Below are 26,525 nucleotides of genomic sequence, written 5' to 3'. Positions count from 1 at the left end.
ATTTCTCTTAAGATTTTATAATATGTACAATATATGAATAAACTCATACATAAATGAATATAGATACATATGGAGAGAAAGAAAGAAGACACATGCTCAAAAAAAAAAAAAACTACTAACAGTAGTTCTTGATTTGAAAAGTTCAAAGACATCTACTGAAATGAATAGTCTCAGGAGCTCCCCACTGCAGCCCACTCCATGCTGGGAATAGAAAAGGCTTGTACAAAGATTTATTCTCTCAACTCTCCTCTCATACCTTCTCTATACTCCATAAAAGACTGTTCAGTGTTAAGGCTTCCAAAGATAGCCTTTCAGGGTAAGTTTAAAACAGGAGTGTGTTTAAGATATTAAAAAACAAGTGATTACTAAATTAAAATAAAAATTAAGCACCATAGCTACTTCTAAATAAAATTTAATTTCTGTAGTAAAATGTGGTTAATTCTGTCACAGACAATCTAAAGCTCTTTTGGAATGCAATCTAGCAAAGGCTTTTATGCTAATGAACTCAACAAATACTCTACAAAACTTTAACTGTATCAAAGCAACTCCATCTCCTTTGTCTTCCCAATATCCCCACATTACTAACCATCAATAAGGAAAATTGGAAATTTTAACAGCACAGCCTTTGCTCCTCTGGGAACTGGAAGGTTACCAAATCATAAATAGCCCAAGTGTGTTTCTTCCCCAAATCAGAAATTTGATCAATTCAAAATTTACCATATGAACAGTAAAGAGATCCTGGCGATTCAACATTGGTAGAAAGTAGGACCAGGCAGTGTTCTTGCTGCGTTTAGCATAGTCAAAGAAAATGCTAACCCGCTGGTGATTTTCCTAAAAAAGAAAAGAAATTATATCACTGCTTTTTACTACTGTGTACTGCTTCTCAACCTTTATTCTGTGTCCCATCAGTCAGTGTGTTTCCTTCCTCCAGTTGTTATTATGGGTCAGGGGTGGTAAGGGGGGCAGGCATAGATACTTTAAAAATAAAATCACTTTTGGGAGGTGCCTAGGTGGCTCAGTCAGTAAAGCGGTTAAGCACCCGATTCTTGATTTCGGCTCAGGTCATGATCTCAGGGTTGTGAGACTGAGCCCTGCATTGGGCTCCACACTCAGTGGGGAGTCTGCTTGAGATTCTCTCTCCCTCACCCTTTGCCCCTCTCCCCTCCCCCAGCACACACACATGCACAGGAGCATGCTCTCTCTCAAATAAATAAATAAATATTTAAAAATGTAAAATAAAATCACCTTTAATTATTATGATTAGCTTTAAGTCAAGTGAGCCAAGCTAGCAGATCCCAACCCTGCAGGGAGTAGCAATCTGTTACATTTCATCTGAGCCTGCACCTCTGACCTGCCCTTCCCAATGTTTTTTCCACACAAATAAAATCAGGTTACTCCTAGAATATTATGACAGAAAAATCAGGGCAGAAAAAGATAGCAAAAAACAGCATATAACACTAGCAGAAAGACACAGGATTTGAGGAACAATTCTTAGCTCAAAACATGCATACTCTACCTCTCACCTAAATTTTACCTGCATTTCACTGGCTCAAAATACACTTTCTGATTAATTAAATGAATATAATTCTAAGTAGCAGTACTTGGTAAAACACAAAAAAACCACATAAACAATAATTTTCAGATCAACATTTAATTCTTTTTAAATATATTGTTTTTAATCTTGGTCTTTGCTAACAGTTACCTATTTGAGGAAGAGACTAACATCTCCTTAAGTAATGAATCATTATAGTTCAGAATAACAACTGCAAGTTATGATGATTTTATGAAAGGACTCAAAATTTGGATAGGTCATCATTTACTCCATTGGTGGGTTATTTCTCGTTAAAACTGTAATTATCATTGCACATAAATGAACAAAGTACACTAAATACAGGAAGAACAGAAAATATTTTTACATTTTATGTAAGTTTAAAATTCATCTTCCTTGGGGTGCCTGGGTGGCTCAGTCAGTTAAGTCTCTGACTCTTTATTTCAGAACAAAGTACACTAAATACAGAAAGAACAGAAAATATTTTTACATTTTACGTAAGTTTAAAATTCATCTTCCTTGGGGTGCCTGAGTGGTTCGGTCAGTTAAGTCTCTGACTCTTTATTTTAGCTCAGGTCATGATTTCAGGGTCATGAGATCCAGCCCCGCATGGGGCTCCCCACTCAGCAGGGTGTCTGCTTGAGATTCTCTCTCTCCCTCTCCCTCTGCCCCTTCCCCTGCTCTCTCTTGCTCACTCTCTCATTCTCAAATAAATAAAATCTTAAAAAAAAAAAAAATTCATCTTCCTTGACTAGTCCTTTGTGGTTTCAATTCCTGCTTAAAAACGTATCTTCCAGAGGAGGAGTTAAGATGGTGGAGTAGCAGGGGGACCCTGAGCTAGCCTCATAGCTCAAACACAGCTGGGTCAACCAAATCATTTTGATCTGAGGATTAAGAAAACAACCTGCACAACTGAAGGGACAGAACGTGACAGATGCGAAGTTCAGAGACATGAATGGGGGAAAGAAAAGCCACGGTGCCCTGAAGGGGAGGGAGCCCTTTTAGTGGAGGCAAGTCAGGGAGAAGGAGAGAGCAGGGGAGAGAGCACTGTGCAGGGTTCGCACAAGATGCTTCAGTGTGGGGATCCCCTGGGTTGCACCAGGAGAGAACACTCCCCTTCCTGGAGTACACTTGGAAGAGGGTATGCATTGCCTCTCCAAGGAGAAAAGGCCCACCGGGCACCACTCAGCAGCCGTTCAATAGCCAGGGACAGACGTGTACACAGAGGACAGATAACCTGGTCTGCAGCTTTTCCTGGTGCACAACAGACTCCAGCCATCTTGCATAAGCCATGTAAGTGCTTTTCTGGGACAGAACGGAACAAGGCACCAGGAGGCTCTCCACCGGGGGGAAGGGAGAGGGTCCGAGCCCTACCCGGCCCTTTAAGATTTGGAGTTTTGAATCCCAGCCCCTTGCCAGAGATAAAACACAGGAGAACTGTGATGCCAGGAGGGCAGGGGTCTGATGAAAGCCTGGGACACAAGAGGGGAGATTGTTCACTATACTGTGAGGACTTCCTGAACAATGGTAGCTGCGAGTTCCCCTTTTGGGGGACGAGAGGGCAGTGTAGCACCATCTTCCACGTGCACACATACATACACACACACACACACACACACACACACACACACACACACACACACACACACAGGCACACACCGCCCACCAGCGCCATAGGACTTCAGAGAGAAACACAGTGCCTCCAGTGGAGGCTGGAGTCCCCTACACCAAACCCCACCTCCCTGCGCCCACCAAAGGCATCCTTACAAGGGCAAGTCTGACTATGAGCGGGCCCAGCAGGCCTCTCCCTCAGAAGACCAACACAGGCCCCCGCATGTGCCAAGTCTACCAATCACAGAGTGCTCCAAAGCATCAGCTTCAGTTCTGGTGGAAATAGGACGAGGCTTTCTTTTTTATTATTATTTTTTTTTACTTATTTTACTTTTTTTTTCTTTTTTTTTTTTCTTTTTTCTTTGATATCAGGTTTAGTTTTTTTTCATTTGTTCGTTTCTTTCCTTCTCATTTTTTGGATCAGGTTTCTTTTTTTTTCTTTTTCTTTTCTTTTTTCCTTCTTTCTTTCTTATTCTTTGGAATCAGGCTTATAGTTTTTATTGTCTGTTTTTTTGTTCCTTTTCCTTTTCTCTTTTCTTGGATCAGGATCCCTTTTTTTTTTAATCAGGCTTATCTTAACAAACAAATCAAAGCACACCCAGTTAAAGATCTAAACACTCCCCAAACAAGGAGGAACTCTACAGAGTACCAACCTGTGGTACAGAGCTACCAAAACACAACAGCAGAGTACACACAGAATATACCAGAATCACCTCCTGAAGTGCCAGGCCCTAGGCAGTGTATGACCCCTTTTTAATATAGTATTATTCTCAGGAGCAGAAAACATAACAAGCTTTCATAATATGCAAAAGACAGAAACCTAGACATAATGACAAGATGGAGGAATTCTCCCTAGAAGAAAGATCAAGAAGAAATAACAGCCAGGGATTTGCTCAAAACAGATATAAGCAATATATCCGAACAAGAATTTAGAACAACAGTCATAAAGGATACTAACAGGGTTTGAAAGAAGCACAGAAAACACCAGAGAAACCCTGGCTGCAGAGATAAAAGACCTAAAAACAAGTAGGCAGAAATAAAAAATGCTAGAACTGAGATGCAAAACCAACTGGATGTAATCACAATGAGGATGGAAGAAGCAGAGGATCGAACAGGTAATGCAGAAGATAAAATTACAGAAAATAATGAAACTGAAAATAAGAGGGAAAGAAAACTATTAGATCACAAATATAGACTTAGGAAATTCAGAGATTCCTCAAAGCACAATAATATCTGTATCACAGGAGTCCCAGAAGAAGAGCAGGAAAAAGGGACAAAGGTTTATTTGAACAAATTATGGCTGAGAACTTCCCCAATCTGGGGAAGGAAACAAGCATGCAAGTCCAAGAGGCACAGAGAACTCCCCTCAAAATCAACAAAAACAGGTCAACACCAAGACATATCATAGTGAAACTTGCAAAATACAAAGATAAAGAGAGAATTCTGAAAGCAGTTAGGGACAAAAGGTCCTTAACCTACAAGGTTAGACACACAAGGTTAGCAGAGACCTACCTACAGAAATCTGGCAGGCCAGAAAGCAGTGGCATGATATATTCAATGTACTGAATGGGAAAAGTATGCACCCAAGAATACTTTATCCAGCAAGGTTGTCATTCAGAATAGGAGAGATAAAGAGTTTCCAAGACAAGCAAAAACTAAGGAGTTCATGAACACTAAACCGGCTCTGCAAGAAATATTAAAGGGGGCCCTTTGAGTGGGCAAGAGAGACCAAAAGCAACAAAGACTAGAAAGGAACAGAGACAATCCACAGGAATACCAACTTTACAGGTGGCACTAAATTCATATCTATCAATAGCTACTCTGAATGTAAACTGACTCAATGCTCCAATCAAAAGACACACAGGGGGGTGCCTGGGTGGCTCAGTTGGTTAAGCGAATGCCTTCGGCTCAGGTCAAGATCCTGGAGTCCCTGGATCGAGTCCCGCATCGGGCTCCCTGCTCGGCAGGGAGTCTGCTTCTCCCTCTGACCCTAACCCCTCTCATGTGCTCTCTCTCATTCTCTCTCTCACAAATAAATAAATAAAATCTTTAAAAAAAAAAAAAAAGACACACAGGGTATCAGAATGGATTAAAAAAAAAAAAAAAAGACCCATCGAAATGCTGCTTACAAGAGACTCATTTTAGACCCAAAGACACCTCTAGGTGAAAGTGAGAGGGTGAAGAACAATCTATCATGCTAATGGACATCAAGAGAAAGCTGGGCTAGCCATACTTGTAACAAACTAGATTTTAAATCAAAGACTATACCAAGAGATGAAGAAGAGCACTATATCATAATAAAGGGTTCTATCCATCAAGATCTAACAACTGTAAATATTTCTGCCCCCAACTTGGGAGCAGCCAAGTATATAAATCAATTAATAACAAACATAAACTCATTGATAACAATGTAATAATAGTAGGGGACTTTAACACCCCACTCACAGCAATGGACAGATCATCTAAGCAGAAAATCAACAAGGAATCAATGGCTTTCAATGACACACTGGACCAGATAGACTTAACAGATATATTCAGGGCATTTCATTCTAAAGCAGCAGAATACATATCCTCTTGAGTGCACATGGAACATTCTCCAGGACAGATCACATACTGGGTCTCAAATCAGGCCTCAACAAGTACAAAAAGAATGAGATCAAAAAAAAAAAAAAAAAGACTGAGATCATCCCATGCATATTTTCAGACCACAACACTGTGAAACTTGAAGTCAACCACAAGAAAAAATTTAGAAAGAGTACAAATACATGGAGGTTAAAGAATAACCTACTAAAGAATGAATGGGTTAGCCAGAAAATTAAAGAATAAATTAAAAAAAAAAAAAAACACATGGAAGCAAATGAAAATGAAAACACAACAGTCCAAAACCTTTGGGATGCAGTAAAGGCAGTCCTAAGAGGAAAGTATATAGCAATATAGGCCTTCCTCAAGAAGCAAGAAAAGTCTCAAATACACAACCTAACCTTACACCTAAAGGAGCTGGAAAAAGAACAGGAAATAAAGCCTAAAACCAGCAGAAGAAGGGAAATAATTAAGATGAAAGAAATCAAAAAAACAGTAGAACAGATCAATGAAACCAGGAACTGGTTCTTTGAAAAAATTAACAATATTGATAAACCCCTAGCCAGACTTACCCAAAAGAAAAGAGAAAGGACCCAAATAAATAAAATCACAAATGAGAGAGGAGAGATCACAACCAACAGAACAGAAATGCAAACAATTATAAGAGAATCTTATGAGCAATTATATGCCAACAAATTAGGCAATCTGGAAAAAAATGGATAAATTCCTAGAAACATATAAACTACCAAAACTGAAACAGGAAGAAATAGAAAACTTGAACAGACCCATACCCAACAAAGAAATTGAATCAGTAATCAAAATTCTCCCAAACAACAAGAGTCCAGGACCGTACAGCTTCCCAAGGAAATTCTATCAAACAATTAAAGAAGAATTAATACCTATTCTTCTTAAGCTATTCCAAAAAATAGAAACGGAAGGAAAACTTCCAAACTCCTTCTATGAGGCCATCATTACCTTGATTCCAAAACCAAAGACCCCACTAAGAAAGAGAATTACAGACCAATATCCCTGATGAACATGGATGCAAAAATTCTCAACAAGAGACTAGTTAATTGAATCCAACAGTACATTGAAAGAATTACTCACAAGGATCAAGTGGGATTTATTCCTAGGCTGCAGGGTGGTTCAGTATTTGCAAATCAATCAACGTGATACACCACATTAATAAAAGAAAGGATAAGAACCATATGATCCCCTCAATAGATACAGAAAAAGCATTTGACAAACTACAACATCCTTTCTTAAAAACAAACCCTCAAGAAAGTAGAGATAGAAGGAGCATACCTCAACATCACAAAGGCCATATACAAAAGACCCACAGTGAATATCATCCTCAATGGGGAAAATCTGAGAGTTTTCCCGTAAGGTCAGGAACATGACAGGGATGTCCACTCTCATCACTGTTGTTCAACATAGTACTGAAGTCCTAGCCACAGCAATCAGACAACAAAAAGAAATAAAAGGCATCCAAATCAGTGTCACTCTTCACAGACAACCAAAAAGACTCCACCAAAAAACTGATAGAACTGATACGTGATTTCAGCAAAGTTGCAGGATATAAAATCAACATACAGAAATCTGTTACATTTCTATACACCAATAATGAAGCAGAAGAAAGAGAAATCAAAGAATCAATCCCATTTACAATTGCACCAAAAACCGTAATATACCTAGAAATAAACCTAACCAAAGAGGTAAAAGATCTGTATGCTGAAAACTATAGGACACTTATGAAAGAAACTGAAGAAGATACAAAGAAATGGAAAAACATTCCCTGCTTATGGATTAGAAGAACAAATACCATTAAAATGTCCATACTATCCAAACAATCTACCAATTCAATGCAATCCTGATCAAAATAACACCACCATTTTTCACAGAACTAGAACAAACAACCCTAAAATTTGTGTGGAACCACAAAAGACCCCAAATAGCCAAAGTAATGTTGAAAAATAAAAGCAAAGCAGGAGACATCACAATCCCAGACTTCAAGCTGTATTACAAAGCTGTAACCATCAAGACAGTATGGCACTGGCACAAAAACAGACACACAGATCAATGGAACAGAACAGAGAGCCCAGAAATGGACCCACAACTATATGGTCAACTAATCCTGAAAAAGAGGAAAGAATATCCAATGGAAAAAAGACAGTCCTGCAGAAGAATGAATCTGGACCACTTTCTTACACCATACACAAAAATAAATTCAAAATGGATGAAAGACCTAAATGTGAGACAGGAAACCATCAACATCCTAGAGAAGAAAACAGGCAGAAACCTCTTTGACCTTGGCTGCAGCAACTTCTTACTAGACACGTCTCCAAAGGCAAAGGAAGCAAAAGCAAAAATGAACTATTGGGACCTCGTCAAGATAAAAAACTTCTGCACATCAAAGGAAACAGTCAACAAAACTAAAAGACATCCTACAGAATGGGAAAATATATTTGCAAATGACATATCAGTTAAAGGGCCAGTATCCAGAATCTATAAAACTCATCAAAATCAACACCCAAGAAAACAAATAATCCTATTAAGAAATGGACAGATGACATGAACCAGGCATTTCTCCAAAGAAGACATACAAATGGCTAACAGACACATTAAAAAAAAAAGTGCTCAACATCACTCATCATCAGGGAAACACGAATCAAAACCACAATGAGATACCATCTCACATCTGTTAGAACCGCTAAAATTAACAACTCAGGTAACAACAGATGTTAGTGAGGATGTGGAGAAAGGGGAACCCTTTTGCACTGTTGGTGGGGATACAAACTGGTGCAGCCACTCTGGAAAACAGTATGAAGTTTGCTCAAAAAGTTAAAAATAGAACTACCCTGTAATCCAGCAATTGCACTACTAGGTTTTTATCCACAGGACACAAAAATGCTGATTCGAAAGGGCACATGCACCCCAATATTTATAGCAGCGTTAGTAACAATAGCCAAATTATGGAGAGAGCCCAACTGTCTATCAACTGATGAATGGATAAAGAAGATGTGATACATGCAATGGACTATTACTCAGCCATCGAAAAGAATGAAATCTTGCCATTTGCAACAATGTGGATGGAATTAGATTGTATTATGCTAAGTGAAATAAGTCAGTCAGAGAAAGACAAATACCACATGACTTCACTCATATGTGAAATTTAAGAAACAAAACAGATGAACTCGGGGAAAGGGAAGGAAAAGTAAGATAAAAAGAGAGGAGACAAACCATAAGAGACTCTTAACTATAGAGAACAAACTGAGGGTTGCTGGCGGGGAGGTGGATGGGGAGATGGGCTAGATGGGTGACGGGCATTAAGGAGGGCACTTGTTGGGATGAGCACTGGATGTTTTATGTATGAGCATATATGTTATATAATGAGTCACTAAGTCCTACTCCTGAAACCAATGCTATACTATATGTTAACTTGAATAAAACAAACAAACAAACAAAAAACTTATCTTCCACCCATCACTGTTCAGGTACTCAAGTTACAAACCTTTAAGAGAATAAGGATAAAGCCCTTCTTCTCAAAGGCATTTAACTATTGCTGTTGATATCTGAGCACCAAAAAAATCTTAATCTTCAAAACTATGTACCCAAACCTGAACAGGTGAGAAAAAACAAGCAATTCTGTCCAAAACTATTCTATCCAGAAGGGTTAAGAATGAAATGACTGAGTAATCACGGTATTTTTTAAACAAGAAATCATATGGTAAGGGTATGTGCAAATTTCTCAGTGTAACTAAAATTTTACCAATAAAATCAATTGTTAAAATGTATTTAATCAATAGCTGAGGATAATGTCAGCTACCTAAATCTGAATCCCTCCACAGATCCTGCATAAAAAATAGGTCAACAAGGAGAAGAAATAAAACTATATTTGAACATGTTCAACTTTAGATCCATCTTGATTGGCAAAAATGTGAAAGTCTGATCATGCCCTCTGTTGGCAAGGCTGCAGAGACAGGCATTCTCATATGTTGGTGGGACTGCAAAATGGGATTATATGGCAATATCTTAACAAAACTATGTATGTAGTTCTCCTTTACCCAGCAATCCTATTTCTAGGCATTTACCATGAAGTACACTCCCGGCCATATGAAAATACGTTTGCACAAGGTTATTCTTGGCTTCGTTATTTCTAATTACAAAATATCGGAACCACCCAAGGACAATGAGAAGAAGAAAAGATGCCAGAAAGTCGGCCAAGAAAGACAAAGACCCAGTGAGCAAATGTGAAGGCAAAGCCAGAAAGAAAAAGTGGTCCAAAGGCAAAGTTTAGCACATGCTCAATATGCTTGTCTTGTCTGAAAAAGCCACATATGATGAACTCTGTAAAGATGTTCCCAACTATAAAGGTTATAACCCCAATTGTTGCCTGAGACTGAAATTCGTGGTTCCCTGGCCAGGGAAGTCCTTCAGGAGCTCCTTATATAAAGGACTTATGAACTGGTTTCAAAAGAGAGCTCAAGTAATTTACATTAGAAGCACCAAAGGTGGAGATGTTCCAGCTGCTGGTGAAGATGCATGATCAGGCCCAACCCAATGAACATTTCGAAAAATAAAACTTTAGGGGCGCCTGGGTGGCTTAGTCATTAAGCGCCTGCCTTCGGCTCAGGTCATGATCCCAGGGTCCTGGGATCGAGCCCCGCATCGGGCTCCCTGCTCCACAGGAAGCGTGCTTCTCCCTTTCCCTCTCCCCCTGCTTGTGTTCCCTCTCTCACTGTGTCTCTCTCTGTCAAATAAATAAATAAAATCTTTAAAAAAAAAAAAAAAGAAAAGAAAAAGAAAACTTTATTAAACCAAAATAAATATGTATATGAGCCAACCTCAATGTCCATCACATCAGAGACTGCTTAAGTAAACTATAATACATCCACTAAAAGAGTACTTTGTTGTGAGGAGCCTGGCTGGCTCAGTCAGTGGAGTGTGCAATTCCTGATCTTAGGGCAGTAAGTTCGAGCCCCACATTGGGTGTAGAGATTACTTAAAAATAAAATCTAAAAAAAAAAAAAAAGTACTTTGTTGCTATCAAAAAGAATATGGGAGTTATCTTCGAATGGATATGGAATGATTTCTGGCATATTTGTTAGGTAAGATGAGCAAAATATAAGAGATTATATTTAGTACATGTTTTTTATAAGAAAGAGAAGGAAATAAGAAAATATATATATTTTCTTACTACGTATCTGCCTATTTATGCAGGAAAAAAAACCAGGAAGGATAAACCAGAAATCGGTGATACTGGTTACCTAACAAGAGTTAGGTGGGAATGCAAAGAATGGGGGTGAGGGTTTGGTGACATTTCTCTGAGTATATCTTTCTGTATAGTTTTGACTTCTGGAAGCATGTTAGTGTTTTACATAATCAAAAATAATAAAATAAAATCTATAAGAATGAGAAAAAAATAAATAGAATACCAAAAAATCACAAATGAATACAATTGTATTTCAAGAAAAATAATATAACCACTCTGTAAGAAACTTGAACACAACACACTGACTACATACTCTCAGCTTAAAGAAAAAGTACCGCAAACAAATCCTGAACTCTAGGTAAAGGGCTCATTTTTCACAGATGTATGGGTCAGCCATTCTAAAACTCCTTTCCTTGTGCTATAGGGTGGAGCAGACAAGTAAATATACAAAGGATAAGAGGAACTCACGATCTCACTATCACAGAAGAGTTACAGATATGGAAAAGGGAGAGTAGAATGAACTCTGGTGTTGAGCTGAAATGAAACGAGATAGTGTGAACTCGTGGTTTCTAATTTACAGATATATGTATAAAAAGTGAGGGTATTTGTGGGGCGTCTGGGTGGCTCAGTCAGTTAAGCATCTGCCTTCGGCTCAGGTCATGATCCCACCCTGGGATCAAGTCCCTCATCAGGCTCCTTGCTCAGAGGGGAGCCTGCTTCTCCCTCTCCTCCCTGCTCCTGCTCTCTCTCACTATCTCTGTCTCTCAAATAAATAAAATCTTAAAAAAAAAAAAAAATGAGGATAATTGTGTGTGCATGCATGTGTGTGTTGTGTGTATGTACATACATATAAATAAAACCAAAGTCTGCACGCCAATTCAAGCCTGCTCATTCTAGGTGCAATCCTATATAGTAATCAGGATAACCATGGCAGACCACAACATTCCCCATTTTTATTAACTTTACTAAAGAAAAAAATGCTGAGAGATACCACGGTCATTCTCAGACAGGCCTGTATCAGCCCAGGCTGGATACTGATCCTTACTCATATCATAAAATCACTACATTCCTATAAATGACATGAGGGCCCCTAGGTAGACCGCACCATACTTCTTACTTAACCTCTGTACCTTCAATAACAATCAGTACAATAACTGGCACATAGTAGGCCATCAATAAATGTTTTTCCTTGTAAACTAACAGAACAATACTCCACATAAGCAACCAGACTGACCCTGTTCTTCAAGTCCTGAGACATGCAGTCAGGCACTGGATTAGCACCAGGTGCCCTGTCTCAAAGAGAACCGCTCTGTACACCAACAATTTAAACGGAGATTATACTCTGGTGTAAAATAAAAACTGTGAGTAAGGGAGGCCCCTCTGTGTTCAGGGACAGTAAAACAGTAAATAGAAACTTTATGCAACTGGAAAAGTCTCAGATGATAAGCAAAATGTTCTCCAAAGAGACAAGACTTTTGAGAGCAAGCACCTTGCCTACATCCAACTCTGAAGCCCCAGTGCTTGGCACTGGCCTGGAACATGCAGGGGCATTGAAATCTGTTGAATGACTGAAAGAGAAAAAGCCACATTGCCTGTAAGTACAAAGAGTATCCAGAAAGCCTCAAGTGATTCACCCAACATCCCCGGTATTCGACACAGAACTCTTGAGGTATTATGGAAAAAAAATACAGATTGATTACTAGACATTCTGAAAAACAAAAAAAGCCTGTGTGTGGGCATTCCCATCTTTAACACTATTAGCAATTACAACTCTAAAAAAGAACCCATGGTATAAGTGAAACCATACAAAAATACTGTTACTGTGCAGAATACAAAACAATGACATCAGCAAATGTATTAAGTAAAGAGTATACCTACCTGCAGCATATCATCCACCATAGTTAGTATATACTGAACTGTCTGTTCTTTGGAGATATGAGTCATCAAATTTATAAACGTTTTAGCACACTAGAAAAGAATGAAAGTAATGTTAACTTTTCAACTACAAACAACATTTATTTAATGGAATTTCAGTAAAATATTATTTCTCTTGCACAAATTCTAATACAAATGCTATTACCAACAGATCTCAATTACAAAAAATGTATACCTTTTACAAATATTGTGATGAAGTATGGGAGGAATGTACTATGACTTGCATTCAATTTTTGATCATTTTTAGTGATAAATTTCAAAGTGTTTACTACTTTTAAATAGACCTAGTAACTATAACTCTTGACTGCCCACGATAACAGAAAGATTAAGTTACATAGACAACCAAAAATTATCACTGATTTTGATTTAGGGTTTTATTTTGTTTTTTTTGGTTTTTTGGTTTTGTTTTGTTTTGTTTTTGCATTTGCTGGGAAGAACACTACAGCAACAAAGGGACTAGGGATTAGAATCAGAAGGCCATGACCTGTCTCCATCCTACAATGTATCAACTGTGTGATAATCTCTGGAATTCAGTAAAAACTGGAGCCAACAGTATGTTTCCTCACAGATTTCCCAGGATTGCTGTGAGAATCAGAGTGAGTTGCATACAGGCTCTTTCAGGCCATCAGGACCCCACACCAGAAAATCTGATGGACAGTAGGATTGCATCATATTCTAGTGAAAATACAAAGTGGGAAAAATTTCTAAAAAAAAGTTAAGCAACTTTAAAAACAACATATACTTTGAAACTTAATTTCCCTTCTAGCAATCTATTCTAGGAAGATCTTCAGAAATGCAGAAAAGGATAGAGGAATAAACATACCCAACATAACATTTTTCCAAAATGAACAAAGAGAACTGGAAATCCTTCAAATGTCTTCTAATAAAAAAGGATTTTTAGCTAAATTATGATGCATACCTACAATGGAATATCACAGTCATTAAAAATTTTTTCTAGAATTTTTAATGACACAAGGAGGTGTTGGTGACATAATGTTTATATCCATCACCTGACTGCCTTCAGTTTGGAGCATCTCTTGCTTCTCTTCAGGACTTCTTTTCATTTCAAACCTTTGAATGAATTCACAATCTTCAGCAGAAATCATCTGCCCCCTAGAAAGTAAGAGTAAGTTGGGTTTTTTCAATAAGAGTTGAAGCACCACTGTGAGCCAGGGCTACAGGAATTCCCCATCGTTCTCCTCTCTCCCCAGTAGTTAACCACTAGGGTGGGCACACAGGCCCTGGCATCAGACAGACCTGAGTGCAAGCTTAGCTCCACCATGTACTGATCACGCAACCTCTCTGGACCTGAGTTAATTTATCTGCAAGATGGGAATAATATCCACATTGCCATTAGGAGCTGACTTCAGGATGATATTAAATAATTCATATAAGGTGGTTAGCGCAGTGCCTAGCCCAGAGGAAGCACTCATTAACTGACACCTCTTAGCACTGTCCAAACTCTCACCCTATCCCCCTCCCAGCCAAACAATTCACTTGGTTTTCTACTCCATCAAGACCAAAGCCAATTTATATGAACTTCTACAATCATTACCTCCATGTATTCTCATATTCTCTCCAGACTCAGAAAAATGTGATCCTCCTCCTGTCTGAAAAAATAACCTTTCCATCCTGACCCCTGTCCTCCCACCAATCATCCCACACTATCCTGTTTTCCTCTTACTTCTTTCAGGGGTCCCTTCCTCCATGGTTCTTTGCTCCTCAAGGCTTCTCTCTGAGCTCAATCCTTGTTACCTTACTTTTCTCTCCCAAATTCTTTCCTTCAGTGAAATTCAAACCAAGAGAGTCTAGTCTTCTCTCTCTGCCAAACCATCTCCGACTATCTTCCACCCCTTACCATTTTCACAAATTTAGCATCATCACAACTGAACCATCATCATCTTCCTTTCCAACCCAGCTTGACCTCACAACTGACTTGGCTCCACTCATCAACAATTCAAACCCTGTCTGACACTTCCTTATAAAAAGACCTGTCAGCAAAACAGCCTTGCTAGTCTCTGTGACACTGGACACTTCGGGACATACACCAATCTTTTCAGATTATCAGAATAGTGGGGAAAGTATAGAATTTGCATCAATCTGAGGAAGAGTTCCAACTCCAGATGTGAAACTTTGGTAGGTCCCTACCCCTCTGAGCAATGTTTGCGACACCAGTAAAATGGCAATTACAATACTACCTGCCCTACTCCACTGAGCATTTGTGAAAAAAATACAAGAAAAAGCACTCGATGGATATAAGCATGAAGTAAATACAAGTTTAAAATTAAAAATGTCTTGGGGCGCCTGGGTGGCTCAGTCGTTAGGAGTCTGCCTTCGGCTTAGGTCATGATCCCAGGGTCCTGGGATCGAGCCCCGCATCAGGCTCCCTGCTCAAAGGAAGCCTGCTTCTCCCTCTCCCACTCCCCCTGCTTGGGTTCCTGCTCTCGCTATCTCTCTGTCAAATAAATAAATAAAATCTTTTTAAAAAATTAAATCAAAAATGTCTTATAATATGCTTTGTCATTCAAATAGCATCAATATATTTTTTTTAACTCAGTAGTTTTAAAAAACTGCCCTTCCCCACCCCTTACTCCCAAGTAGTTGAGAGACTAGCATTCCACAAAAGCCCAACCGTGGAAACAATGAATTTGAAGCAGGTTTCCCCATATGCACAGTTACAGAAATGTAGTCCTTTTCCAGATCTGTGTTGGATTGGGTTCCTGGCGGCAGGCCTTGACATGGAGATTGGTGTACGGGCGATCTATGTAGGCAGTGCTCCCAGGAGAGACCAGGGATGGAGTGGGGAACACAGGAGATGGAAGGTAAAGAGCCCAGCCTGGATTCAGGCAAAGTCCTGAAGAGAACAGGTTTCTGAGCACACAGGAGAGTCTGGGAAAGTGAGGTCCTCAGAGCTGTGCCCTCCCCAAGACTTCCATACTTCCTGACACTCCTCCCACAACCCCACCTTCCTCCAAAGAAGATCTTGACTTTCAGGTATTCAACATCTCAGTGTTTTACTTTACCCCTTCTGAGTTTTCTATATACTATTACTACATACTAAACTATTTTACATCCTGTTAACATGCTTCTGGATTTTGTAATCTACTGGGGTCATTCTTGTATCAGTTCTACAGTTTTAAGCGCTGTAACTTTGTTTTCACATATGCTCCTTTTTTTTTTTTAACATGGCTTTTTTTTTTTTTTTTAACTATTCTCATGCATTGGATTTTTTCAACAATCCTTTCCTTACCAACCCAAAGGGGAATTTCGAATCCTTATCTTTCTAGAACTCTAAGGCAAGTGACAACATGACCATTTCTTGACACTCTTTTCCTAAACTTCCAGATTCCTCTTGTCCTCTTCAGGCCACTCATTAGTGCTCTTCACAGACTCCTTATCTCCTACCCTGTGCCTCAGGTTCTGTGGAAGGCTCTCTCCATTTGCACTCCCTGAATCCTCCCTGAGTGCTCCCCACTAGTCTCTGCATAGGTAGCTCACAGTCTGAGCTCCAACCCAGGCTGCCCTCTTGCAGTCCCCACTCACACATGGGGACCTCTCCTCCCACAGAGCAAGCACACAGGCACTCCAGACCCACCGGGGCAGAACTGAGATCACTAACATATATCCCTATACACACTCCACCGCAGCCTGGCTAATGGAATAATGAAAGCAAAAAAAAAAAAGAAAAAAAGACACTTTGCCCTGTTTTCTTGGGAAAAAATGCACTCTGTACCCTGGGATAGACCAACAAGGTCATCCTGTCCAGCTCTGGCCCCAAAATAAATACAGTCTTTTTCATAAACCTGAACTTCCTAGCTAAAACAATTTCAGTTCCAAATTTTGCTATGCTGATATATAAAAGCATATCATAACCTTTGTAGATAGAATAATCACGTGAAAAAGCTGGTTTTTCTACCATGACTAAAGTGTACAATGAAGGTTACACCTGTAACCTTAGCATTTTACAGCTTTCTTTCCCATTTAAATAACTGGTTTTTATTTGGTAAGTCAGTCCTTCTGAAGTCTGACTTTCTTGCATTTGTTGTAAGTAACCTTTTTCTTTTCTTGCTTAAGTTCTTTTGTCTCTGAATGTTCCTTTGACAGTCCTATAACCTAGCAAGTTAGGGACTCTGGTCTCTTTTCTATGATCTGCAAACACTCGGGCACCAGTCCTAACAATCCTTCCACTAGCATCAGTCTCCTCCTGACTTCCCTGCCTCTGGAGTAGCTCAGGCCTAAGGTAACAATCCATCAAAGGGTTTCCCTGCTTCCGATCCACCCCTCCTCCACATCCCTCTTACCTACTACCAGCCAGCTTTCTCACGCACACATCTGGCCACATTACTCCTTTTACATCAGTCAGACTATGAATTTGAATGGCAGTTCTACCTAACACCTAGGTAGAGGCATTCAGGAAAAATCGTTTTAATCAACTGACTAATTAAAACCTATATCAGCATGTACGTGTGACTTAATCTATCTGCACAGCTATTTACTCTTCTTTAAAATAAGGATAGAAAAATAGATCATAGTGTTGCCATGAAAGTAACATGAAACAGTACATGACTTACCAAGTACATTACTCCTTTCCCAAACACTGTCTCCACCACTACCCAACATCCACTCTACCCATTCATGATCTTATCAGCCAAGATTAACTGTCAGCTTGTGTGTCAGGCACCTTTAAGAACAGGTGACACAGCAGTGAGTTAAACATCCCTCTTTGAGCTTGCAATGCAGTGGGGAAAACAACATACAAACACAAAAATAAATAATTGTCTAAACACACACATGCACATTATAATGCCAGGACACTAAATGCTTGAAAAAAACTGAAGCTGGGTAAGGAGCTAGAAGGTGCCAACAGAGGAAAGCATATATTCTAGGTGGATTACAATGACGGCCTTTTTCTTCTTTTTTTTTTTTAATTAAGATTTATTTATTTATTTTAGAGACAGAGAGTGCATGCGCAGGGGGAGGGGCGGGGGGGAAGCAGTCTCCCCGCTGAGCAGGGAGCCCAATGCAGGGCTTGATCTCAAGACCCTGAGGTCATGACCTGAGCCAAAACCAAGAGAGGCTTAACCAACTGAGCCACCCAGATGCCCCACAGTGAAGGCCTTTTGAAGCCACCTGTGCAGACACCTGCATGAAGTGAGTTAATGAGCCAAGTGATCTAGGGAGGAACTTCCAGACAGAGGTGTAAGTCCAAGGACAGTGGGGCAGCAGTAGCTTGAAAGAGCAAGAAAAGCAGAGTTGCTAGATGTTTGTGAGCAGGATGGCATAATCTGATTTGTATTTTCAAAATGACTGTCACAGCACTGTAAAGAATTGCTCTTCAATTCCACTTCTGGATATTTATCTCAGGAAAACAAACACTAATTCAAAAAGATATGTGCACCCCAATGTTTACTGCTGCATGATTTACAATAGCCAAGATATGGAAGCAACTTAAGTGTCCACCAACAGACAAATGGATAAGAAAATGTGGTATATACACAATGGAATATCATGCAGCCATAAAAAGGGATGACATCTTGCCATTTGGGACAACATGGATGGACCTAGAGAGTAATATGCTAAGGGAAATAAGTCAGACAGAGAGACAAAATACTTCACATTTTCACTTATGTGGGGAATTGAAAAAACAAAAACAAAACAGAAACACATTCACAGATACAGAGAACAAGTGGTGATTATGAGAAAGGAGGGCTGTGTGGGGAAGGGCAAAAGAGGTGAAGGGGATTAAGAGGTACAAACCTCCAGTTACAAAATAAATAAGTCATGGGGATGAAAAGTACAGCATAGGGAATACAGTCAATCATATCGTACTAATTTTGTGTGGTGACAGATGGTAGCTAGACCCACCAAGAAGATCATTCCATAATGTATAAAAATATCCAATCACTATGTTGTACACCTGAGAAACTAACATAACAGGGTAGTCAATTAAATCAATTTTTTAATTAAAAAAAAAAATGAGAGTTGCTCCTATGGGAGACAGTGAAAGCCGGGACAGCAGGCAAGGGGCTGTTAAGAAGAGAGCATGTGGGAGATAATGAGAGCTTACAGAGGGCAGTGACAGTGGAGCTAGAGTACAAGTGGTCAGATGTGGGATGGGTTCTGATGCAGAGCTAAAAGAATTTGTCTGGATATGGTTAGTAAGGGAAGAGAAGTGTCACAATGGCTGCTAGGAAAGGAGCTAAAGAAAAAACAGCAAATAAAGCCTAAACCCAGCAGAAGAGAAATAATAAAGATCAGAGCAGAAATCAATGAAATAGAAACCAAAAGAACAATAGAACAGATCAACGAAACTAGGAGCTGGTTCTTTGAAAGAATTAACAAGATTGATAACCCCCTGGCCAGACTGATCAAAAGAAAAGAGAAATGACCCAAATCAACAAAATCATGAATGAAAGAGGCAAGATCACAACAACACCAAAGAAATACAAACAATTATAAGAACATATTATGAGCAACTCTATGCCAGCAAATTAGATAACCTGGAAGAAATGGATGCATTCCTAGAGATGTATCAACTACCAAAACTGAACCAGGAATAAACAGAAAACCTGAACAGACCTATAACCACTAAGGAAATTGAAGCAGTCATCAAAAATCTCCCAAAAAACAAAAGCCCCAGGGCCAGATGGCTTCCCAGGGGAATTCTACCAAACATTTCAAGAAGAATTAATACCTATTCTTCTGAAACTGTTCCAAAAAATAGAAATGGAAGGAAAACTTCCAAAGTCGTTTTAGGAGGCCACAATTACCTTGATCCCAAAACCACACAAAGACCCCATCAAAAAGGAGAATTACAGACCAATATCCTTGATGAATATGGATGCAAAAATTCTCACTAAAATACTAGCCAATAGGATCCAACAGTACATTAAAAGGATTATTCACCACGACCAAGTGGGATTTATCCCTGGGCTGCAAGGTTGGTTCAACATCTGCAAATCAATCAACATGATACATTAACAAAAGAAAGAACAAGAATCATATGATCCTCTCAATGGATGCAGAAAAAAAATTTGACAAAGTACAGCATCCTTTCTTGATCAAAACTCTTCAGAGTACAGGGATAGAGGGTACATACCTCAATATCATAAAAGCCATCTATGAAAAACTCACAGCGAATATCATTCTCAATTGGGAAAAACTGAGAGCTTTGCCCCTAAGGTCAGGAATGCGGCAGGGATGTCCACTATCACCACTGCTATTCAACATAGTATTAGAAGTCCTAGCCACAGCAATCAGACAACAAAAAGAAATAAAATCGGCAAAGAAGAAGTCAAACTCTCACTCTTTGCAGATGATATGATATTTTATGTGGAAAACCCAAAAGACTCCACCCCAAAACTGCTAGGACTCATACAGGAATTCAGTAAAGTGGCAGGATATAAAATCAATGCACAGAAATCAGTGGCATCCCTATATACCAACAACAAGACAGAAGAAAGAGAAATTAAGGAGTCAATCCCATTTACAATTGCACCCAAAACCATAAGATACCTAGGAATAAATCTAACCAAAGAGGCAAAGAATCTGTACTCAGAAAACTATAAAATACTCATGAAAGAAATTGAGGAAGACACAAAGAAATGGAAAAACGTTCCATGCTCATGGACTGGAAGAACAAATATTGTGAAGATGTCAATGCTACCTAGAGCAATCTACACATTCAATGCAGTCCCTATCAAAATACCATCCACTTTTTTCAAAGAAATGGAACAAATAATCCTAAAATTTGTATGGAACCAGAAAAGACCCCAAACAGCCAGAGGAATGTTGAAAAAGAAAAGCAAAGCTGGCGGCATCACAATTCTGGACTTCCAGCTCTATTACAAAGCTGTCATCATCAAGACAGTATGGTACTGGCACAGAAACAGACACATAGATCAATGGAACAGAATAGAGAGCCCAGAAATGGACCCTCAACTCTGTGGGCAACTAATCTTTGTCAAAGCAGGAAAGAATGTCCAATGGAAAAAAGACAGTCTCTTCAACAAATGGTGTTGGGAAAATTGGACAGCCACATGCAGAAGAATGAAACTGGACCATTTCCTTACACCACACACAAAAATAGACTCCCAATGGTTGAAAGATCTAAATGTGAGACAGGAGTCCATCAAAATCCTAAAGGAGAACACAGGCAGCAACCTCTTCGACCTCAGCCGCAGCAGCTTCTTCCTAGAAACATCACGAAAGGCAAGGGAAGCAAGGGCAAAAATGAACTATTGGGACTTCATCAAGATAAGAAGCTTTTGCACAGCAAAAGAAACAGTCAACAAAACCAAAAGACAACCGACAGAAGGGGAGAAGATATTTGCAAATGACATATCAGATAAAGGGCTAGTATCCAAAATCTATAAAGAACTTATCAAACTCAACACCCAAAGAACAAATGATCCAGTCAAGAAATGGGAAGAAGACATGAACAGACATTTTTCCAAAGAAGACCTCCAAATGGCCAACAGACACATGAAAAAGTGCTCAACATGACTCGGCATCAGGGAAAGCCAAATCAAAACCTCAATGAGATACCACCTCACACCACGCAGAATGGCGAAAATTAACAAGTCAGGAAATGACAGATGTTGGCGGGGATGCGGAGAAAGGGGAACCCTCCTACACTGTTGGTGGGAATGCAAGCTGGTGCAGCCACTCTGGAAAACAGTAAGGAGGTTCCTCAAAAAGTTGAAAATAGAGCTACCCTACAACCCAGCAATTGCACTACTGGGTATTTACCCCAAAGATACAAATGTAGGGATCCGAAGGGGTACGTGCACCCCGATGTTTATAGCAGCAATGTCCACAACAGCCAAACTGTGGAAAGAGCCAAGATGTCCATCGACAGATGAATGGATAAAGAAGATGTGGTATATATATACAATGGCATATTATGCAGCCATCAAAAGGAATGAGATCTTGCCATTTGCAACGACGTGGATGGAACTGAAGGGTGTTATGCTGAGCGAAATAAGTCAATCAGAGAAAGACATGTATCATATGACCTCACTGATATGAGGAATTCTTAATCTCAGGAAACAAACTGAGGGTTGCTGGAGTGGGGGGGGTGGGAGGGATGGGGTGGCTGGGTGATAGACACTGGGGAGGGTATGTGCTATGGTGAGTGCTATGAATTGTGCAAGACTGTTGAACCACAGATCTGTACCTCTGAAACAAATAATGCAATATATGTTAAGAAAAAAAAAAAAAAGAAGATAGCAGGAGGGGAAGAATGAAGGGGAGGAATCGGAGGGGTAGACGAACCATGAGAGACGATGGACTCTGAAAAACAAACTGAGGGTTCTAGAGGGAAGGGGGGTGGGAGGATGGGTTAGCCTGGTGATGGGTATTAAAGAGGGCACGTTCTGCGTGGAGCACTGGGTGTTATACACAAACAATGAATCATGGAACACTACATCAAAAACTAATGATGTAATGTATGGTGATTAACATAACAATAAAAAATTTTTAAAAAATGGCTGCTAGGTTTGGGCCTCCAAAGCCAGTGAAAGAAGGTGCCACAGACTGGCCTGCAGCAGCCCAGAGGGAGCCCCACCCAACTACCTGAAGCTCCCCCAGCGCTGCATTTTCTTCCACATCCCAGCTCCCCCAACCCCACTCCTGCAGTTTCCTTCACCACAGCCCACAGCTCCTCTGCTTGGACAACTCCCACGAGTATCTTCGTGTATTCTGTGAAGGCATTCCCAATGCTCCCAGATAATTATTTGTTCCCTGCTTTTGTTATTTGAGAAAACGTCACATATATCTCCACTTTAATGCTTCCCACATTTTATTATTGAAATTTTTATTTAAAGGTCTGTTTCCTCATTAGACCTTAAACTCGAGAGGAAGATTCTTGTAGAGTTTTAATAGATTCCAGCTTGACTGAAATATAGCCACGCCCATTCATTTATGTACTGTCTAGTTCAATTACCAAGAAAAAGTTTAATCAAACACACATACATTTTTAAAACACTGTATATTTCATAATAACATGTTAGTTTGGAAGGGATAGAGCATATTGGCCTTTTGACATTGGAGGACTTTTCCAAGGGTTTTATTTTCATCAGAATAAGATGTGATACAAGATTCCCTGAGAATTCATGTGTCATGGCCGGCCCCAAAGATTTGTAAGCTCTTTTAGGGCAAGTACATTTCACACCCACCAGTGTCCCCACACAGTTGGCTCAACAGCAGGCACACACTAACATCTGGTGAACATTTGTGTCCAGATATAGAGTAGAAAGATTTTATAAAGAAATGCATGAGATGGACAACAAATTAAAGGACAGAAATAGGAATGAGACTACAGCTTAGTAGTACAGAGGCCTTATAAAAGGAGGAACAGAAGAGAAAGCAATTAAAAATCTCCATGGAATTAAAAATGTCCCAAATGCCCATGCTAGGGAACTTCTGCAGTCGGCCAATGCCTTATGATCAGTAACAGTATCATTCTATTTAGGTTATAAACAGAGTCAAGCTTTATAAACTTGAAACTCCTTGTCCTCTAGTCTAAACACACTCTGGACTAAAATTAGGAAACAAAGCTCAAAATCCTAATTTCACAGGGGCTTTAAACAAATACAGAGATATAGATGAACAGAGAAAACATCAGAAATTCCCTCCTCCTCTTGCCCTTGAGTCCATGGCCCCATAACAATCCAGTCCCTTTAAAGAAGGAATCCAGAGTCATCCTAGATTCTTTCTCACCCTCATACATTAAATCGATCACTAAGACTTTCTCAAATCTATCCAGTTCTATCCATTCCAACAATCTGAATACTGCTACAGTCTCAACCCTAGCTCTAGGTTTGTTTCCACAAATCCACCCTCCACATTGTCAGTAGAACAATCCAACCAAAAGGCAATCTGACATGTAACCCACACTTACAAATACTGGTTGTTCCCAATACCTACAACAGCAATTTTAAAACTGTGTTCCCTGGAGGAGCCTTCACAACTGGCTCCTGGCTGCCTCTCCAGCCTCAGCCCTCCCCACTGCCTGCCTCCAAAACATGTATTATTCCCCACCCAACATGCTGTTTTTAATTCCCTACCTTTGAACATCCCCTCCAGGGAAACCTCCAGGAGGCAGGATTAACTGTCATTTTTCTGTCCACCCATCATTCCCTGTGCACCTTTCTACTATCTCCGTTAGCATACTAAATTTAAATGATCTGTTTATATATTTGACTTCCTACCAAATTATAAGTTTATCTTTTGAAGCCTCAAAGCCTAGAAAAATGCCTCACACTTGAAAGGCAGGCAATAAATGTCTGATGAGTGACTAAATTAACAGAAATAAATCCATCATTTTTGTACACTGCATGACCTTCTTACAGCAAAGCAAACTGCTAAATATAAAACTAAAGATTCCTCGATTTGCTTTTCAAAATGTATATGCAAATATCAACTGACTTTCCTTAATAAGTCACTCATAAATATACCAAAATAAACAGATATGAAGTAAAGTCAATATGATAAAATATGGTCAAAAATAAATAAACCCTTATTTTACAGATAAATACAGAACACCAGCATGCTAAATCTTAATGCATACAAGAAAGAAGGGGAAAGAACCAAAATTTATTTAAGAGTGTATTCAACATACTAATGCTTGTATTCAACTGTGTTAATACTTAGTACACTATTTGAGCACCAACTCTGAGATTATCTATCCCATTTCACATTTACTTCAATGAACCTCAGAGAAGTTAACAGATGCACTTAAAATTACCACTCTAGTGGACAGAAGACCCGGAATTCAAACCCAGATCTTGAAATTCAAACATCTACACTTTTTACTAGTTGTATGAGCCATTCTGCAACACCTCTGTCCCCCCATTGATCACCAAGGCACAACGAGCCAGTCTTGGAAGGCTTTGCCCATTATCCCCTTCCCTCGCTACAGATCCCATGAACATTTCCCACTCATTCAAAAAGTACAACTCTCCAGACAGAAAAGATCAAAACTGCTCTGAGCAGCTCTGCTCCCCTGCTAGAGCCTCAGGACGTTTCCAGCACATCCTATGTCAGGTAAGCTTCTAAGGAGGAACTGTTTTCTTCCACATTTATTAGTATTTTTCCAGTATTTCTCTCATAGAAGCATGATCATGAAAAAGTCTGATGCAAAAGCACATGATTATCCATGACTCACAGCAAACTGGTACTTACTGAAGATAAGACTGCCAGTTCACTTTGTTTGCACGAACCTCTGCAGCCTTGGCAGCAATAATGTTCGTTGGAACAGCAGCATCTACAGCACCTCGGATATCCATTTTGGTCATCTAGATTTTATGATCTTGGATGTTTTTCAACAGATCTTCAACTCTGATGCAAGGTGAAACCAGAATACCAGATGTTATCATTTTTTTAAACAACTACTACTATCATTGCTGTTATAATTAATATCATCATCTCCTTACTCTCCCCAGACATTCAAATATTGAATATCCTAGATATTAAATATTAATATTATTTTTCAGATCTTGCCCAATTACCCACCACCCCATAAAAGTGTTCCCTAAAGGTTTTTTCATTTCCAGGAAAAGCTTTTCAATTATTGGCACTAATCTTGCAGCAAGATTTTTAAAGTAACTCTTTAAGATATTGACATCAGAAGTCATGCTTTAATAAAATAGGCATACAGTTTAAACGTATACAACTGGGACCAACTTTCTTCTGACAGAAAAAAATAACTTGTAGAGTAAAGATAAGACCAATTATTCTACTTACATTTACTAAGCATCATTTTTAAGTGACATATACAAAAAAACCTACAAGTGCCTTTTAAAATGACTCATTCAAATTAAAAATCCCAAAGTGGGAATGGCATTTCTTCAAAGAAAGAGCTTTCTTTTTTCAACCAAAGTTCACAGTATTTTCATACTCAATTTTGGGAGAAAGTTTTGGAACAAATACCAATTACAATTTTGGTACAACCGACAACGGGAGTCTGGTGTAATGACAAGAACCTACAATAATGAGCTTTTATGAAATTCTCACTTCTAAATTTACTGGTAAAACGCTTAAGCCTGATTTTATCTCAATACAAAATATATAGGTTCTGGTTCACAAAATATAAGTTCACTGCCAGAGCCACGAAGAAACTAAAACCATACCCAAAGTTCTGCTCTGCAATCCCAATGACCTTAGTCAGTTTGGAACTTAATCTCTACATCTGAGGGTTTGCTGCCTAAACAAGCAAAAGCAATACACACAGGTATGGCAGAGAGAAAACTGGCTCTGTCCGGGTCAGGCTGGAACCCTGGTACACCGAGCGGACTCAGGCCCAGCGGCCTCTCCTGGGGTAGGTGAAGGTGCCTCATCACCGTCATCTAAATCCCTGAACAACTCGAATCTTCAGCAGGCCAGGGCCGTGGCCCAATCCTGGGGAAAGTCTCCCCCTCTCCCCTGCCCACCCCTCACCTTCCCTGCTCCTGCTGGGGAGGAGCTCCAGTTCCGTAAACCTACTTGAGGCCTGGAAGGAAAAGAGATCTGGAGACCCGGGCGGGAGGAGGGCTGGAGGGGCCTGCGCGGCGAGAAACGAGCACGCACCAGGGAAGCTGGGAAGCCGCAGGGGTCGCCTCCCTCGCGCTGGGGTAGGGGACAAAACAACGCGAGTGC

At 39.7% G+C, this 26,525-nt stretch overlaps 1 protein-coding gene and 1 pseudogene across 4 annotated transcripts in view; one reads left to right on the top strand and one right to left on the bottom strand.

The window, feature by feature from the left end:
* ATP6V1H (ATPase H+ transporting V1 subunit H) overlaps nucleotides 1–26,525 on the bottom strand; it is a 132,284-nt gene that overhangs the window by 105,475 nt on the left and 284 nt on the right. For all 4 annotated transcript variants that reach the window (XM_036106237.2, XM_078072386.1, XM_036106223.2 and 1 more), the window contains exons 2-5: nucleotides 25,074–25,229; nucleotides 13,898–14,000; nucleotides 12,831–12,920; nucleotides 718–831 (exon numbers count right to left, since the gene is read on the bottom strand). In XM_036106237.2, the coding sequence (XP_035962130.1) occupies nucleotides 718–831; nucleotides 12,831–12,920; nucleotides 13,898–14,000; nucleotides 25,074–25,186 (420 nt within the window). In that variant the 5' untranslated portion in view covers nucleotides 25,187–25,229. The remainder of the gene's footprint in view (nucleotides 1–717; nucleotides 832–12,830; nucleotides 12,921–13,897; nucleotides 14,001–25,073; nucleotides 25,230–26,525) is intronic.
* LOC118544422 (small ribosomal subunit protein eS25 pseudogene) lies at nucleotides 9,930–10,321 on the top strand (annotated as a pseudogene).

The sequence above is a fragment of the Halichoerus grypus genome, chromosome 5 (genome assembly GCF_964656455.1).
Source record: "Halichoerus grypus chromosome 5, mHalGry1.hap1.1, whole genome shotgun sequence".
NCBI lineage: Eukaryota > Metazoa > Chordata > Mammalia > Carnivora > Phocidae > Halichoerus > Halichoerus grypus.
The sequence above is the reverse complement of the archived record's forward strand: the minus strand, read 5'-3'. Positions and strand labels throughout refer to the sequence as shown.